The sequence below is a fragment of the Trichosurus vulpecula genome, chromosome 9 (assembly GCF_011100635.1).
Source record: "Trichosurus vulpecula isolate mTriVul1 chromosome 9, mTriVul1.pri, whole genome shotgun sequence".
Taxonomy (NCBI): domain Eukaryota; kingdom Metazoa; phylum Chordata; class Mammalia; order Diprotodontia; family Phalangeridae; genus Trichosurus; species Trichosurus vulpecula.
The window spans coordinates 15778612-15796831 of NC_050581.1; the positions used below are offsets into that span (position 1 = coordinate 15778612).

Consider the following 18220-nt stretch of genomic DNA (forward strand, 5'->3'; position numbering starts at 1 on the left):
TCAAAGTCCTTGGCGCTGTTAAATGGTTCAACCTCTGTGAATAAACATTCATTAAGTGCTAGGCACTGAAATGAAATTAAAGGAGAAACATTAACATCTGCTTTGCCACTGTACCTTAAAGACCATAGGCCTTTTCATTTGACTTTCAGTTGAAACCTTCCATTTGTGTTGTCTCCTCCATTAGAATGTGAGCTCTTTGAGAGCAAAGACTGCCTTTTCTATTTGTATCTTATTTGTAGCTGTACAGTGCTGTGCACATAGTAAACACCTCATAAGTTCTTCTTTCCTTCCTTCTTGTTCTTTCATTCCAGAACTCAGAGTTCTTGTCCTTTGCACAATTTCCTAACAGATGAGAGGGCATTGTATTTACTTTCACAAAGCTAGCTGAATCAATTGGAACTTCCAGGTAAGAACTGTTATTTTGTGTTTTCAGGTAGATAAAACTGGCAATTTGGCATACTTTGCCTCACAAAGATGAATTCCCTTTATAGCTTGTTTCTCACATAGAGGACATGAAAGGAGGAAGTGAAATTTTTAAAAATAGATGGTTTGGTGAGCTGTATTACAGGTGGTATCTCCTGCTAGAATGTAGTTGGCTTCTTGAGGTTAAGGAATTGTTCACTCTTCTCTTTGCTTGCACACTTGGTGTCTAGCATAGTACGCACTCAGGAAATCCTCAGATTTATTGATTTCTTTTGTGATAGTGGTTTGAAAAAAGAAATCTTTGGACTTGAAAATCTTGCTGTTTTAGCTAGGTGAAAAAGAGTTCTCGGGTTTATCAAAGGGATGCAAATTTTACTATTCTTTGCAACATCTTATTTGTGCAAGACAGGATTTTCTACAGTAGCTATTTGACAAATTATGGATTCTGCTTAGAAGTTTTAAAAGAATGATAAATTATATTACTATATAATTATGGTTAATGCACCATGAATTAGAATACTGGAGAGAACTGGCTTTGGAGGCAGAAAAACCTGTGTTTTTAAGTTCCCACTTCTAACACATACTGGCTGAGCAAGTCACTTGATCTCTTAGTGCCCCCTACCAGTTTTCTAAGTTTATAAATTATAGAGAAGGCCCTAACTGCTTAGGAGTTTTCCTCACTAGGGCATTACCTCTACTGATGAAATCACCACAGGACCAGCCTCCATCTCTGTTATGATCAATGACACGTTTAAAGAAGCTACTTGAAAGAAAAGTCCATTCATCACATCAATAATAACATATCATGATTGTTATTTTGAAGTTATAAATACGAAAAGTGCGAAGTATTTTAATCAGTACCTATAAATTTTTACTGTATGATTTAAAGCTTGTTATAAAAACATTCTGAATTTTTATTTAAATAAAAAAAAACAAATTTATTTGCACGGACTGCTTTACAAAAGGAGGGGATTGGGGGAATGACAGCTTTTGGAAACCACTGCATTTTAGAGGAATTAATAATGACAATATTACAGGAGGCTTCAATGGGTGTCTATTAAGTGGCAGATAGGTTCAGATTCTAGTTCATAGGGAATTAATAGAGCTAGAGGGGAAATGTGGACCTTGGCAATAATATAGTCCAATTTCTTAATTTTACAGATGAAGTAACTGAGGCCCCAGGAGGCAAAGGAAATAAACATTGAGTGCCTTCTGTTGGCCAGAACACCGTGCCAAGCACTTTACAAGCATCATCTCATGTGATCTTCACACGTACCCTAGGAGGTAGGTGCCATTATTACCACATTTTCAACTGAATAAACTGAATCGACTTGCCCTGTGTTACAATATTGCTGGTGTCAGAGCTGAATTTGAAGTTCAGCTTGCTGGCTCCAGGCCCACCGCTGCGCCCCCTAGCGGCCTCCAGCGACTCGCTTTACAGGTATCATTAGAGGCAGGTTTTGAACTTTGGCTCCAGATTCTTTAGCTAACGTTGGCTAAAATAAGCAGGCCACCTGTTCCCCCAGGAGGCAACCGAAAGGGGCAGAAGGAAGGTCTGTAAAACCCGGACCTGCGCAAGGCCCAAGACGGCCTCAGCACTACTTCTAAGCAGGACCTACCGCCTCAGCAGACGCGCTTTATAACGTCACTCCTAGCGCGTGCGCAGAGAGGTTGGCGGGTTAAGAGGGCGAGCGGATGTTGTCTTGTGACGAACCCGGGGGAGGATCCCATCCCTTTTCTGCGTTAGCCGGAAACCCGCTATTGGTAACCTGCGCTTTACGACATAAAGGTCACCGCCTCTGGCTCCTCCTCCGCCTGAAAGATGGAGGGAGGAGACGCTCGCTCGCGGTGAAAGGGGGAGAGCCGGTTCTTGCCGGTCGGCGTCTGGATCGCTTGTGGTTATCCCCGAGGTAGCCTTCTTTGTCGGGACGGTGCCGGAACCCTCAGAGGTGAGCCGTGGGGGCGGACGGGAGGTCCGGGATGAGGGCGGCGGCGCAATTTCGGAGCTCCGGGGTGTCGGGAGCGCTCTTCCCAACCTAGCGAGGCCGGGCCCAGGGTTTCGAAGAGCTGGGCCGGGGCCTGGCAGCTGTGGCCGTTGCTACGGCCTGGAGGGGGCTCTCCGAACCCCGCCGAGTCCGGAGGTTTGTGAATGGAGGTACCTTCCGGGCCCTCAGAGAGCCTGCGTTTGTGGAGAGGGGCTGAGAGATCAGCATGGAGCTTCGTTTTACTTGAAGAGGGAGGGCCGGAGCCGGAGCTGCAGCCTGTTGGGCCTGGGGGTCACCTAGCTACAAGGATTTGGCCATTCTTCGAATGAGAAAGTGCAAGTGGGCGTTATTTTCAACTCCGCCGTAGGATCAGTGTGGTATGCTGTGCTAGATGCAGGGTATGCAAAGAAGGAAACTATCCTTGCTTGCTTTTATTCCAGTGCGGATAAGTACATATAGGTGTGCCTGTATTCAGCTTAAATGTTAGAAGCTCTTACCGGCGATCTTTAACTTGGTTTTAAAAATTTTTTTATTAATCATATTTTGATATAATTGGTTTCTTTTATAATCCTACGTGATTTATTTTTGTGCGTGTAAAAACATTTTTCTGAAAATCACTCCCATACTGTCAAAGGGGTGATGACACAAAAAAGGTCAGAATCCCTAGTTATCTGTCTGTATGTCTTTTTAAATCTATCATAGCATTTTGGCACAGTCGATAGAGTGCTGGACCTGGAATTAGGAGAATTTGAGTTGAAATTTGGCCCCAGACACTAGCTATGTAAGTCAGTTAACCCTGTGTTTGCCTCAACCCCATTTGTAAAATGAGGCTAATAATAATGGCACCTATCTTCCAGGTTTGTTGTGAGCATCTAATGAGACAGTATTTGTAAAATACTTTTCAAAGCTTCTATAGATGCAAACCATTTAAATAGCACCTTGAGGTTTGCCAAACACTTTAGCATTTATGGAGCACTTTACAATTTGCAAAGTGCCTTACAAATATTCTATTCTCATAACTACCCTGGGATTTGCAGGCTATTATTATCCCCATTTTATTAATGTGGAAACTGAGGCCTAGAGAAACTAAATGACTTGTGTCACACAAATGTTTCAGGCAGGATTTGAATTGAGGTCTTCTCACCTGTTGAACTTGGGTTCAACACACCATCTCTTGGGCCACTATCTGCCTGTACAAAGTAGTTAAAAACTGGTTTCCCAGAAGTCTTGGTACATTTTAGTGGGAAGGCCTTAGCATTGGGTGGGGAGGGTTTGGTCAGGGAAAACGTGCAGAAAAGATGGTTTCTGAGCTTTATCTTGAAGGAAAACAGATGCTATGGTAAGGAGGGTGTGTACGTTGAATTCCCCATTAGGATGTCATTTCCTTTAGGACAAGAATCTTGTTTTTATGCTTTTTTGTATCCCCAACGTGTTTGCATTAGTGCTTAATAAATTCTTCTTGATTTAATAGACTTTTAGTGCCTTCCTGGCATGAGAGGACTATCTGTTCAAAGGCGCTGAGAGGAAGATGGAGAGAATGAAGCATATTGAGTTGAATAGAAAGCAGGATCAGAGAGAACTTGATGCTTTGGCTGGATTGGAGAGCTTGGGTCTTGTATAAGAGACCTTTTTGTTCACAGGCATGTGGAAAGGTCTGCTGAGGTAGAGCAGATTACTCAATATAGACACCTAGGGGATCTTGCCAGTTGGGTTCTAGACCCCTGCAATAAATTGAATATCAAGCAAATATCTCGATAAAGCTAGTCACATGAATTTTTTTGTTTCCCAGTGCATATGAAATTTGTTTACACTATACACTGTAGTCTATTAAATGTGCAGTTGTAGTTATATCTTAAAAAATACCTTAATTAAAAAGCACTTTATTGCTAAAAATAATGCTGACTATCATCTGAGCCTTCATTGAGTCATAATCTTTTTGCTGGTGGAGGGTCTTGCCTTGATGTTGATGACTGCTGACTGATTAGGGTGGTGGTTGCTGAAGGTTGGGGTGGCTGTGGCAATTTCTTAAAATAAGAAAAAAAATTAAGTTTGCTGAATCGATTGACTTCCTTCCATTTGAAAACTTAGAGGCCACTTAGGGTCATTAATTGTCCTAATTTCAATGTTATTGTGTCTCAGGGAATAGGGAAGCTTGAGGAGAGGGAGAGAAAGGAATCAGTTGGTGGAGCAGTCAGAACGTTTACATTAATCAATTAAGTTCACTGTCTTACATGGGCAAGGTTCAGGGTGCCCCAAAACTATTACAATTGTAAGATCACAGATCACCATAACAGATGTGTTGAAAAAGTTTGAATTATTGCCAGAATTACCAAATTGTGAGACAGAATGTGAGCACATGCTTTTGGAAAAATGGTGCTTGAAAGACTTGCTAGAGACAGGATTACCACAAACCTTCAATTGGTATAAAAAAATACAGTATCTTCCAAGTGCAATAAATGAGGTATGCCTGTAAACAGAATAAGGTAATCTTTGATTCAATTCATTAATCGTCTTTCAAGCTCTTCTGTGCACAAAGTACTGTGCCTAGGTCTTGAGAATACAGTCAAAAGAACTTAGCTTCCCTCAAAAAGTTTACCAGAGCATAGTAACTTTATGTGGATAGAATATGACAAGAGGAAAGCAAAGATCCAGGTAAAATACTCTAGAAAATTTGATGAGCATGAAATCATTTGCTGGGGAGAAAGCTTCCTAGAGCAGATAACCCCTAACCTTTGTCTTAAAGGAACTAGATCAACTAACTTAACATTTATTAAGTACCTCCCTGTTGCTGTGTGTGCAGATATAAGGGATGAAACAATCCCTACTAGAAGGGACTTTACTGTCTAATAGAGGATACATACACATATAAGCGCATACAAAATACATAGAGAATAAATAGAAGTATTTAAATACAGCGTATTTTGGGAAGGAAGGTACTGTCAGGAGGAAGCAAGAAAAGTTTCATGTAGAATGTGATACTTGAGCTGCTGTTGAAATAAAGGGATTCCAAGGAGCTGAGGTGAGGCAGTGAACTTCAGGTAATGGGGGGTAGCTAGTACAAAAGTAGGGGAGGGCGTGTGTGTGTGTGTGTGTGTGTGTGTGTGTGTGTGTGTGTTTAGCAGAGAGAGTGCCAATTAAATTAGATTGAAAGAGGGAGTAATGTGGGAATATTGTTGAGTGAGGTTGAAAAGAAGATAAGGAAGAGCTTTTAAAAGCCAAATGGAGGAAATTTACACTTGATCCCAGAGGCAATAAGGAGCAATTGGAGTTGATGGTATAGGGGAGTGACATGGTTAGGTCTTCTCTCAAGAAAAATCACTTTGTCAGCAGTATGTAGGCCAGACTGGAATGGGGAGAAAGGCTAGGAAACCGGTTAGGAAGTTGTTACAATAAGCTAGTCAAGAGCTTATGAATGATTGAACTAGGTAGTAGCTGTATGGGTGGAGAGGATCAAATTGGTGGTAGAAAATTCGGAGGCAACTGATTGGAGATATACATATATACACACACAAATATCATGAATGTAAGGAATTAAGCATGATGACAAGATTATAAATCTGGGACACTGGAAGGATGATGGCACCTTTGGAAAAAAATATCGATGTTTAGAAGAGGGGACTGAAGTTGAGGAGAAGTATATAGATGTATGAGTCATCTCCATACAGATGATATTTATGGGGAACCAATGAAATTACCAAAGGATAGAGTTCGAGAGAGAAGACCTAAGCCAAAACCATGGGGAATATTTACAGTTAGAGGATGTGATATGATGAGCAACCAAAGAAAACTGAAAGAGCAATGAGACAGGTAAGAGAATTAGGAGAGAGCAGTGTCATGAAAACTAATAAAAGAATATCCTGGAAGAGACAGTGATCAGCAGTGCCACGCACTGCAGCTAGGTTGAAAAGGATGAAGACTGAGAAAAGACCATCAGGTTTGGCATTTTAGGGATAAGTGGTAGCTTTGGAGAGAGTGCAGTTTCAATTGATTGATGAAATCTTAAGCCATATTACAAAGGGTCGAGGAGTAAAGGAATCAGAGGTAAGGAGAACAATCAGCTTTTTTAGGTTGGCTGAATGAGAAAGGGAGGAGAGAGATATAGGGGGTGATAAAATCTAGTGAAGGGTTTAAAATTTTTTTTTAATGTTTAAGAATGGGGCAATCTTGGGTATGTTTGAAGGTGGAAGAAGAGGAACTAGTAGATGGGGAGAGGGTGAAGAGTCCAGAGAGGTTGACTGAGGTTGCAGTCTGCTAGAGGAGATGAGATCAATTGAAGGGGGTAAAGGAGTTGGCCCTGGTCTTAAGGACTGCCCCATTGTTAGAGAATGGGGGAATGGTAGTGGAAAGTGGTGTCATATAGTTTTGAGCTGAAGAGAATGGAAGAAGAGGAGCTCTCATCAAGTGGCAATAGAGAATAATCAGTAGAGTGGTGGACCTGGAGTCAGGAAGATTTGGCTTCAATTTTTGTACAATTTTTGTGCAAGATTTGCCTTGGTACATTACTATATGATCCTTTCTTTACAAATTACTTAACCTTTCTAAGCCTGTTTCTTTATCTGTAAAATGGGGGTGATAGTAGCACCTACTTTACTGAGTTTTTTGTGAGGAACAAATCATATAATGTATGTACTTTGCAAATGCCATAGTAATATCAGGTATTATCTTGCTGTTCCTTACAAACTCCCTTGTCACAGGTGGTCCTCTCTGCTTAGAATTTACTCCCTCTTCAACTTTTTATCTCTTGCAGTTGCTAGCCGTCTTTAAAGTTCCACTCAAGCAGCATGATCTGAATGAGGCCTTTCTAGGTTAATCCAGCTGCTAGTGCCTCTTCCTCCCCTCCAAAAAAAAAAATTATTTTCTATTGGGGGGAGAGGGGGGGAATGGCACCAAGGAGGTATGTGTGGGTACATGTGATGTTGCACCCAGTTTCCTTAAGGGCAGGGGCTGTTTTGGTTTTTTTCTGTTTGCCCAGGGACCAGCCAGATACCTGGAACATAAATTCTTGTTGGTTGATATTAAGATATTAAAAGAGTTTGTTCCAGCCCAACACTAATACACAGATGAGAGAGCATGCCGGATCAGTTTTGAGGCCTTCTAGTAGTTTGTTTAGCAAGAGTATGGGAATGGGGAAGTAATGTGAAATAAGTCTGGAAAAGGAGTTTAGCATTGATAGAAGGGGCTTAACTGCTGTTTTATTTCATATTTTATCCCACAGGATCCAGTGGGGATTTTTTTACTTAAATGAATCATAATCAGAATATAAGGGAAAGACTCAAAGCATGTTACAGGCTACTACTGAAATATAGATAGGAAAATAGGTCCATACTTAATAGGCAGAGGAATAACTTGCCAACTAACATACTGAGAAAGTCAGATTTTACCCCTTTATGATAATATCTTGATTTGTTTTTGGAAATATTGATGTACCTGCTGTCATCCTTAAACTAGGGAGGGGAATGGGAGACTGGTAGCAAAATCTGAGGTAATTAAAAAAATTAAGAGGCTAAGTGAGGGATGAGGAAGAGTGACACTAAATATTTAAAATGTAACCTTCTTCAATAAAATATATTACCTTCTGCAAACCCCAAACCCTGTTCTTAGTCCACACCATGACCTCCAATCTCTCCAGACCATCGCCCCTGTACTAGCTACAATCTTTTTCCATCTTGACCCATTCATTCGTGAACCAGTTCACAACTCTACAAAGTGGATAGATAACTCTGGACCTAGAGGGCCTGAGTTCAAATCTGGCCTCAGACACTAATGTGTGACCCTGGGCAAGTCTCCTATTCTCTGTTTGCTTTAGTTTCCTCAATTGTAAAATGAGGATAATAATAAGACTTAACCTCCCAGGGTCGTGAGGATCAAGTGAGATAATTTGTCAAGTGCTTAGCACAAACTCTGTCATATTCCCCTGTTCTCTTGAGTCTTTTTCAAGGCAATCCTTTTATACCTCTCTGGTTACTCACTTAGGGCCATCTCCCATCATCCTGATCTATATATCTTGCCACTGGACCCAGAGGGCTCTGGGGGAGAAAGTGAGGCTGGTGACTGCACAGCCCTCCTCACTTCAGTCCATATCACTTGCAAGTCATGGCATCACCTTCCTGATGTCATGGTCCTCTTACACAAGGAAGGACAAACAACAATCCTATTGTTGCATTTCCAAACCTTTTAATCCCTCCTCAAACCGCCTTGCTTCATTTTATGGGAAAAAGTTGAGGCCATTTCCTCTTTTCTCCTTTATCTCATATCACTCGGATATCTTCTGCCACTGTCTCCTTCTTAACCCCTGGTTCACATGAAGAAGTGGCCATTGTGTTTGCCAAAGCTAATCCCTCTACATGTACAATCTATCCTCATTCCATCCTGTCTTCTCCAAGACATTGCCTCATCTGTCATCCCCACTCTCACTTTTCTTCAATCTCTCCCTGTCTACTGGGCGCTTCCCTACTGCCTGTTAAGTCTTCCTATCTTCAAAAAACCCTCATTTGGTAAGTATATCCCCACTATCATCTCATATCAGTTCCTTTTTATAACTAAACTTCTTGAGAAGGCTATCTACAATAGGTGCCTCTACTTTTCTCCCCTCTTCTTAACTCTCTACAGCCTGGCTTCCAACTTCATCTTTCAATTGAAACTGCTCTCTCCAAAGTTTTAATGATCATTTACTTGGAAAATCTAATGGTTTTTTCTCAATTCAAATCCTTCTTGACATCTCTGCAGCCTATGATGTTGATTACTCACTTTTCTTGTATTTATTTATTTTTAGTTTATAACAGTTCCACAAGTTTTTGAGTTTCAAAATTTCCCCCCCTCCCTTTCCTCCCTCTTCCCCCCAAGACATCATGGAATCCAATATAGGTTCTACATATACCTTTACATTAAACTTATTTACACAATAATCAAGTTGTAAAGAAGAATTATAAGCAATGGAATGAACCATGAGAAAGAAGAAACAAAACCAAAAAAGAAGGAAAAAAGAGAGAACAAATAGTTTGCTTCAGTCTGCATTCAGACTTTGTAATTCTTTCTCTGAATGTGGATAGCTTTTTCCATCATGAGTCTTTTGGAGCTGTCTTTGAACCCTGTATTGCTGAAAAGAGCCAAGTTTATCAAAGTTAGTCATCAGAGATACCGTGTGTCTGTAATCGTGTATATTGTTCTCCTGGTTCTGCTCCCCTCACTCAGCATCAGATCATGTAAGTCCAGGTTATTATGAAGTCCGTCTCTTCCTCATTTCTTATAGCACAGTAATATTCCATTACATTCATATATGACAACTTGTTTAGCCGTTCCCCAATTGATGGGCATCCCTTTGATTCCCAATTCTTTGCCACCACAAAAAGAGATGCTATAAATTTGTACATACTAATCCTTTTCCCACTTGTGTGATCTCTTTGGGATACAGCCCTAGAAGTGGTATTGCTGGGTCAAAGGGTATGCACATCTTTATAGCCATTTGGGCATAGTTCCAAATTGCTCTCCAGAATGGCTGGATCAGTTCGTAACTCCACCAACAATGTAAGAGTGTTTCAGTTTTTCCACATCTTCTCCAGCATACTGTTTTGTCATGTTAGCCAATCTGAGAGGAGAGACATTACCCACTTTTCTTTGATAATACTCTTTGCTCTGGGTTTTTGTAATACCGTTCTTGGGTTCTCCTCCTGCCTGTCAGTCTGTTCCTCAGTCTCTTAGGGGATCTTCATATACGTCATGCCCTCTAATTGAGTGTTCCACAGGGTTCTTTCATTGGCCCTCTTCGCCCTTTATACTATTTCACTTGGTGATCTCATCAGCTTCCATGGATTCAGTTTATCATTTCTACGCTGGTGATTCCCAGATTTGTCCGCATATCACATAGAAGCAGGAAGTCAGTATTCAGTCAAGAGGTGAGACTTGGACCCAGGCCTTTCTGACTCCATGGCTAGTCTCTTATCCACTAATCCATAGCCTCGTATGTGCCATATAGGAAGGTGAATTAATTGATTTTATGGATATAAATATAATTGATGTTTTATGGTTTGGATAGCCCTTCCCCAGTTTATCAGATTTTTGTGTATAAGGTTTATTGTCATCTCAATGTGCAGTATTTTATTTGTGCTTCTTCCTAATTCTCATTTTTTTCTCAGTCTTTGAGTACCCTTTAGGCTATTAGTGAGGTTATTAAGAGTCTTCTTGTGGTCTTTTAACAAAAGGGGTAGACACTTATCTTTATGGTACAATTTAAATATAATCATGTTCAGTCAGTGACAGGGAAGGTTGGATCCTTTCCAAGATTTTAATTTCTCCATTTAGCCTTTTCATTAGGTTAACAGTATGAGGAGATGGTATGCCTTTTATTGAATAGAAGAATATGAGAAGCATTTAAAAGTGTCTAGGAACTTCAGACCTCCACTAAAATTCTGTTTGTGCCCATTTGTACTGTGGAGGTGACTCTGGGTTCTCAGTGGTTCTTCTGGATATCAGAGAAATCTGAGTTCTTGACTTAGCACTTGTAGTAGCTTAGGATGGGGAGGACTATATGGTATTTTTTGTCACTAACCACACTATTACAAAATTTTATTTTATTTAATGTCCCTAGCTTCACCACTGTTTTCTACAAAAATTTCTTTTAAATCATCCTAGACTTTTTGTGTTAATCACTTTCCCACATTGTAGACACAAGGTAGCTTTTTCCCCTAGCACAATAAGAGGCCAGCTTTTTAAAACTCTTGGGAAAAGTTAATGGCTTTTTTGCCCCAAGTTCAAAAGTTACTATTTTAAAATTTGTCTCATGTCTTTTGAAGTCCTTTTCATGACAGGTCATTAACATTTACTGTAACCACGGTGTTGTGGAGACTTTATTTCCTAGTTAAAATATATGGCCACTGATGTAAAATTTCTGCAGGAAGAGTTCATTTATAACTGGGCCCTTTGAATCTCCTCTTTGCTTTTCCCCATCTATTGATTCCCATTCAGTTCTTTTAGTTCAAATTTTCAGTGCTCAAAATCAGGCATTCTTAACCTGTGGTCCATGAAATTGTGTGTGTGTGTGTATGTGTGTACATATGCCTATTTTAATATAATTAATTTCCTTTGTAATCTCCTATATTTGTGCATTTAATAATAATATTCTGAGGTGGTCCATAGGATTCGTCAACCTGTACTTTAAATGGCTTCGCTTTTTTAAGAACACCTACTTTAAGTGATTCCAGGTTCTTCCTTGCCACTAAAGTTCCACCCACCCACTCCCAAACTAATCCAGAAGTTATGCTACATAGTTAAATATATTAAGGCCTCAGCATTATTAAAAATAATATGAAAGCATCCTGGGTTTATAAAATCTTCTGTCTCGTTTTCAATGGAAGTCGTTCTTGAACAGAAAATAATTTGATGACTGATCTTAATTTTCCTACTTGATCAGTAGTGGTTTTGCTTGTGATAGCCAAGCCAATAGTAGGAATTTTCTTGCTTTTTTAGTTGAGAAGGCATTCTGATTAACTGGTGGAATTCTGTCTATTTGAACCTTGCCTAGCAGAAATGACTGTCTTTAACAAATTGTCTCTGACAGATTTTGACTAAAATACAGTTTTCTTCCATAATGTGATCAGCATAAACTCCAAAGAATCAGTTGCAAATGACCAGTGTGCAGTGTAGAAAAGTGGGGTGATTGTACCTGAGCTATGTCATACTGTTTTCAATAACTTTCATATGAGAAGTGATGGTAATATGTCATCAAGGATATGTAACATTGGAGGAAAACAGGTAGTGAGAGAAAGCAATAAAAGATGACTTTCTTAAATTTTACATTGGTATCCACAAAATACTGAGAGACCAAGAAGGTGGCCTCTAGCACATTCAGTCATCCTTAATGGGAGGAATTGTGAAAAATAGGGTGAAATGGGTGAAAATTGAACAGGATAAGAAGACACTGTATTAGTAGAGGGAATATCTATAACCATTGAAATAATGTCTCAAATTTAAAGCAGTTTTCTTCTAAGATTACTTTGTTTAGGCTTGCTGAATTTAGTATTTTTGGTACCCTTAATTGAAGATAAAGGAAAGAAGGCTAATATTTGTGAATAATGAATAAATGAATCCATGACTAATCCAATATGTTATTTTAAGCAATCACTTCAGATCTACTATCAAACGTTTTCCCAATTGATTGATGGGCTATGAAACTTTTTTTTAAAGTGTATTTTAGGAATGAACACCATGATACAGAGCTCACACAATTTAAAAACTATACATACCAGCCTCAGAATAACTGATTTGACTTTTTTTTTTTTTTGGATAGGTCTGCAATTTGTAATCCAATAAGAACTGAGGTATAACTGTCTTCTACTATTAATTCTTTGAATACCATTTGATGGCAGTGTGGCATAGTGATGAGCAGTGGATTTGGATTCAGAAAACCTGGGTTCAAATATTGTCTCCACTATTTACTTTTAGCTGTGTGTGTGTGTGTGTGTGTGTTTGTGTGTTTGTGTGTGTGTTTGTGTGTGTGTGTGTGTGAGAGAGAGAGAGAGAGAGAGAGAGAGAGAGAGACTGAGACTTAGGCAAATCCCTGAATGTCTTCTGGTAATTCGAAAGGTAAGGTAATTCATTTTCTTATCTGTAAAAAGAATGGGTAAAGCTAGAAAACCTCTATTGGCTCTTCCAGCTTGAAACCTATGATCCTATTATGGATAAAATGAAATGACTGAATTTTTGTAAGTTTTTTTTTTTAATTAAATGTTTTACTTCAGGTAAAAGGAAACAATATAACTTGGTTAAGCTGGTAGCCTCTACACAAAATGTAGAAAGCTTTTATGTACATAATTTTTATACTATGTACATAATGTGCATAGATGGAATCTGGTTACTGACTGTACTATGGGAGAAAGATAACAAATGAAACAGACATGAGATAACATGAGATAAAAGTAAACAAGATTGGGGCACGGAAGAACAGAACCACAGTAGGGGGAAAAACCAAGTTAAGGAGGAGAGAGAATTTCAACGGGAAAAGATTATTTGTGACAGAACTGGAAGGAATCTTCATGACCATATAGTTCAAACCCATCGTCCAATGAAATTGTAAACTGAGGCTTGGAGGGAAGATGATTTTCCTTTTGTCATATAAGTGCTAAGTAGCAGAACTGGGATTTGAATACCTATCGTCTGACTGCAGCAGATCCAGTGTCCTAGTTATTATTTCATTATCAATATATCTTAAGAGCCAGTGTCAAGGTGAATAGAGAAAACAATAAGCAGCATGGCAGACAAAATCTTCCCACAGTATTGGGTAGAAAAGTCCTCTTGCAGTGGCTGGTAGGTAAACTATGGAGCGAGATAACTCCTTTTTTGGGAACCAAAAAAAAAAAACTTTTCTCAGGAAGTCCAACAAATTACCAGAGGAAAAACACTGGGTACTAGCAATTAATGTAAAGTAGTCCTGGATGTCCATTCTTTGAATGTCTCATTCAATTTTTCAGAAATCAAAGAAGTAGAAAAATAAAATTCAGTAATAATAGCCTTCCTTTCAGGTCCCAAAGTAAAGAGCTCTAACTAGTTAGTTGCAGAATTTAACCACTCTTGAGTACTTTTACTATTGTATGATATAAGGTTCTGGGTTTCATTTACTTTTGTTACTGTAACTTCATTCTTAATAAGGTTAACATCCCAGTGTACTGATATTTCTTTTTCTTTACAGGTAATGGCATCAGCAGCTGAAGAATTTACAGTGGACAACAACTTTTCACCTAAAGCTGGTACCAGCAAGTTGCAGTGGACAGTTCCTGCTGATGCTTCTCCTGATTCTAAGTGTCCTATATGTTTGGACAAATTTGACAATGTGGCATATCTGGGGCACTGCTTACATAAATTCTGTTTCCGCTGTGTACAGGAATGGTCAAAAAACAAAGCTGAATGTCCACTCTGCAAACAGCCATTTCAATCTATCTTCCATTCAGTGAGGGCAGAAAATGACTTTGAGGAGTATGTCCTAAGGCCCTCATATAGGAACATGACCAAGGAATATGTTCAAGGCTCCTTTGCTAGTCCTGATGGGCGAAGATTTCGCTACAGAACTACTAGCTGGAGAAGGGAAAGAAGTGCTTCTGCTTATTCCCAAAGGAGTGCTTCTCTTCGAAGGACTGAGACACCACCTGACAATGGAGTACTGTTTGAAGGATTATCTGCTCCACCAGTACGACAGAGAGACAGTGGAATTCATCATATATTGAGACAAGAAGGAAGATCCTTGCGGAAAATTCAAGAATCAGATATGATTAACTTCAGAAGAACTTTGTATCGTTCTGGTATTCGTGTTAGGCATATTCAAGATGGTGGCCGCTATAGGGATATTTCAGCTGAATTTTTCCGTAGAAATCCTGCTTGCCTTCACAGATTAGTTCCGTGGTTAAAGCGTGAACTAACAGTTCTCTTTGGAACTCATGGATCTTTAGTCAATATTGTTCAGCACATCATCATGAGTAATGTTACTCGCTATGATTTAGAGAGTCAAGCTTTTGTCGATGACTTAAAGCCTTTTTTACTTAATCGGACTGACCACTTTTTACATGAATTTATCAGTTTTGCTCGATCTCCTTTTAACATGGAAGCTTTTGATCAACATGCTAATTATGACTGCCCTGCTCCTTCATATGAGGAAGGTAGCCAGTCAGACTCCTCAGTTATTACCATATCTCCTGATGAGGCAGATAATCAGGAACTAGATACTAATGCATTGACTGCTAGTCAAGCTCCATGGGATGATGAAACTCCAGGGCCATCATATTCAAGTTCAGAGCAGGTTTTTGCAGCTGTGTCTTCTCCTTTAAATACTTCTGACAGTTCAGATGAAGAACTTGTAAGAAGTAGACCCCAGACTCCAATGGGTATAGATACCAATCAGGACCTAAATGATGATGCTGATTCTTCATCAGACAATTGTGTCATTGTTGGATATGTCAAACCATTGGCTGAGAGAACCCCAGAACTTGTTGAACTGTCCTCTGACTCTGAAGAATCGGAGTCTCAGAAAAATGAATCTGTGAAGAAGCCAGATCCTAGCTCCAGTGACAGTGATTTTAGTAGATGTTCATCTCCACATTCATTTGTTTCAAAAGATGGGCAAATAAATAAAAGTCACTGTAATTCTGATACCTCACCTCCTGGTAGGATACTTAGATCAAAAATGGAAAAGCGATCAGTTTCATCATCTCCTAAGAACTTGAGCTCATCAGTGACGGTAGAAAGAGTGTGTTCTCCATGTAGCCATAGACTATCCAAAAAGAGGGGACGATCAAGAAGTTCGGATTTGTATTCTCAAAGCAGAGGTGGACATGACCGAAAGAGCTGTAGGAAACATCATGGAAAGAGACGAACAAAAAGCAGACGATCAAGAAGCAGAGATAGTAGTCAACTTAAAGATAGAAAAGACAAGAAAGCATCAAGAACTAGAGATAACAGTTGGTCAAGAAAAAGCCAAACAGTATCCTTAAGCAGTGAAAGCACTGTTTCCAGAGAGAGAAGCAGATCAAGGTCTCGGAGCAGCGATCATGGTAAAAGAAGATCAAGAAGCAGAGATAGGGAACGATACTATTTAAGAAATAATTATACGAGACGATATCAATGGGAGTATACTTACTATAGTAGGAACAGGGATGGCTATGAGTCATCATATAGGAAGAGAACTCTAGCTCATTATCCTCGACAATCTTCTAGTCCAGAATTTAGAATTCAGACCTTTTCTGAACGAACAAATGCTGGGAAGGAAAGTAGTCACAATGAGAGGAGACATTACTACAATGAAAGGCACAGGTCAAGGAGTCGGTCCAGTAATAAATCAAGAGATGTATCTGTAGGATCTGACCGAGTGAGATGTGAAAAGCCTGGGGGGAAACGAAAGTACAAAACTCGGCACTTGGAGGGTACCCATAAAAAGACTGAACAATCTTTTGAAGATTCTTCCAAGGGAAAGGGAGAATGTTTTGAGAAATCTTCCAAGTTTGGTGAAAGCTACAAAAATGAGAGTGACAGCTTTTCAGATAGATCCAGCAGGGATAGACACAAGAGGAGGAAGAAGAGGGCCCGAAGCCCAAGTGTAGAGATAGTTTATGAAGGCAAAACTACTGACACAAATAGACATCATAAAAAGAAAAAGAAAAAACATAGGAGGAGACACAAAAGACACCATACAAGTAATTCTTCACAGTCTTCTCCAATTGTGATTACAATTGAGACTGATAGTGACAAGGAACCAGAAGTGAAAGAAAATATTGAGTCTGACAGTTGTGCCACCTTGGTAACTCAGCAGAGTAAAAAAGAATCTTCCTCTCCTGTCTTGGGACCAATTAAGAGGAAAGATAGATTTGCCCAAAGTGATGGAATTACTATCCTGGACAAGGAATGTGAAATCACCCCATGTAATGGTGATTTGGATAATGTCACCAAGACTATAGATAATCTTCCACTCCAGGAAACCTCAACTGAACAGACTTCTGCTGTGAGGGAGAGCACTTTTGTTTCTGGTATGGGCAACCTGCACAGTGACATTGAATCTATACAGACTGAACCATCTGTACACTTGGCGTCTCCAAAGACGTCAGTAATAGAGACTTCTCCAGAACGACCATCATTAATACTAAGACTGCCAAAGCATCTCATAAAAAAGTCTTGTATTGGTCCTGAAGAAAAGACATAACGTGTTTTACATTTAATTAAGATATGTAAAGATGAAACTTTCTGGTGAAGATATTTTTTCTTCCCTTTTAAACTCTTAAAGTGATTTTCAAGTTAAGGTTTTGTAAGAGCATTTTATTCAGAAAGTGAACAAAACTCAAAGATAAGCACTTTTGAGTTAAAAAAAAAAACCTTGCTAACAGTTTATTTAAAACTTGTGTTCTTTTTTATCTAAATAAAAATGTAAATTTCAGAAGTTGTAATTCATAAAGCCATATTGAATTCTCATTCTATAAAATATTCAATGGATATTTTAAAATTATGATTTTTAAGAAAATTATTATGGAAATTTGCTTACAAAACTTTATGATGGGTAAAGTTGTTTTTGTTTTTGCTTTTTTTAGAAAATTTGTATAATTTGAAACAATCTTTAAAGGTTTAATTCAGACTATTTTTATCTGCATGAATTACTTTGACTTCTGCCAAGAAATGTTTTCATGTTTTTTGTATACATGTCTAACTTGAGTGCTAATGAAATATGAGTTCAGCAAAAAGTTCAATAAAGCAATAATATTTTAACCAAAAAATATCCACAAATTTCCCACCATAATATTCTTTTTTCTAGTGTAGTGTGACATGCTTGAATTGAAGCTCAATCCTAGAAAATATCTGATGGGAAGGCTGTCATTAGTCCCACTTTGTTTTAAGTGGTCTTTAAAAGTTATACACTAGTAACTAGTACATATTTTATTCAGGATTGTAAATTTGTCTCTTCCATTTTAAGAGTTTAGCATTTATTTTGTAACATATTTTACCTTAGTTTCTTACTATATTTGACCATAACATATTCTTAGTGGGATATATTTAATCTATGTCTCAACCTTATTTTATAGTTGAGAAAATAACCAGATTAAACACAGGTTTAGAGGTTGAGCAGCAGACTTTGGATTTATTATGAATTTGACTTTTGAATAATAATATTTCCTTAAGTTTGGAGTTCAAAATGATGTACAAATGGGAAGTTAGTATAGAGGTGGTAATGAGAAATGGGTTGAATAGTGAGTTCATAAAGAAAGGTAGAAGAAACATAGAAAAGGTTGAAATAAACTTTTTTTTAAAAAAGGATATGATGTTTTGAAAATGAAAAATTTTAAGAGTAT

At 38.7% G+C, this 18220-nt stretch overlaps 1 protein-coding gene across 1 annotated transcript; it reads left to right on the top strand.

Moving 5' to 3' along the window:
* Positions 1-2087: 2087 nt before the first annotated feature.
* On the top strand, positions 2088-17637 carry TOPORS (TOP1 binding arginine/serine rich protein, E3 ubiquitin ligase). Its single transcript, XM_036739198.1, has 2 exons — positions 2088-2372; positions 14089-17637. Exon 2 carries the CDS (start codon positions 14092-14094, stop codon positions 17080-17082), a length of 2991 nt encoding a protein of 996 aa, XP_036595093.1. The 5' UTR covers positions 2088-2372; positions 14089-14091; the 3' UTR covers positions 17083-17637.
* The last annotated feature ends 583 nt before the right edge of the window (positions 17638-18220 follow it).

Excerpts from the sequence above, each read along its gene's own strand:
- TOPORS (XM_036739198.1), top strand. The coding sequence starts at position 14,092 with ATGGCATCAGCAGCTGAAGAATTTACAGTGGACAACAACTTTTCACCT.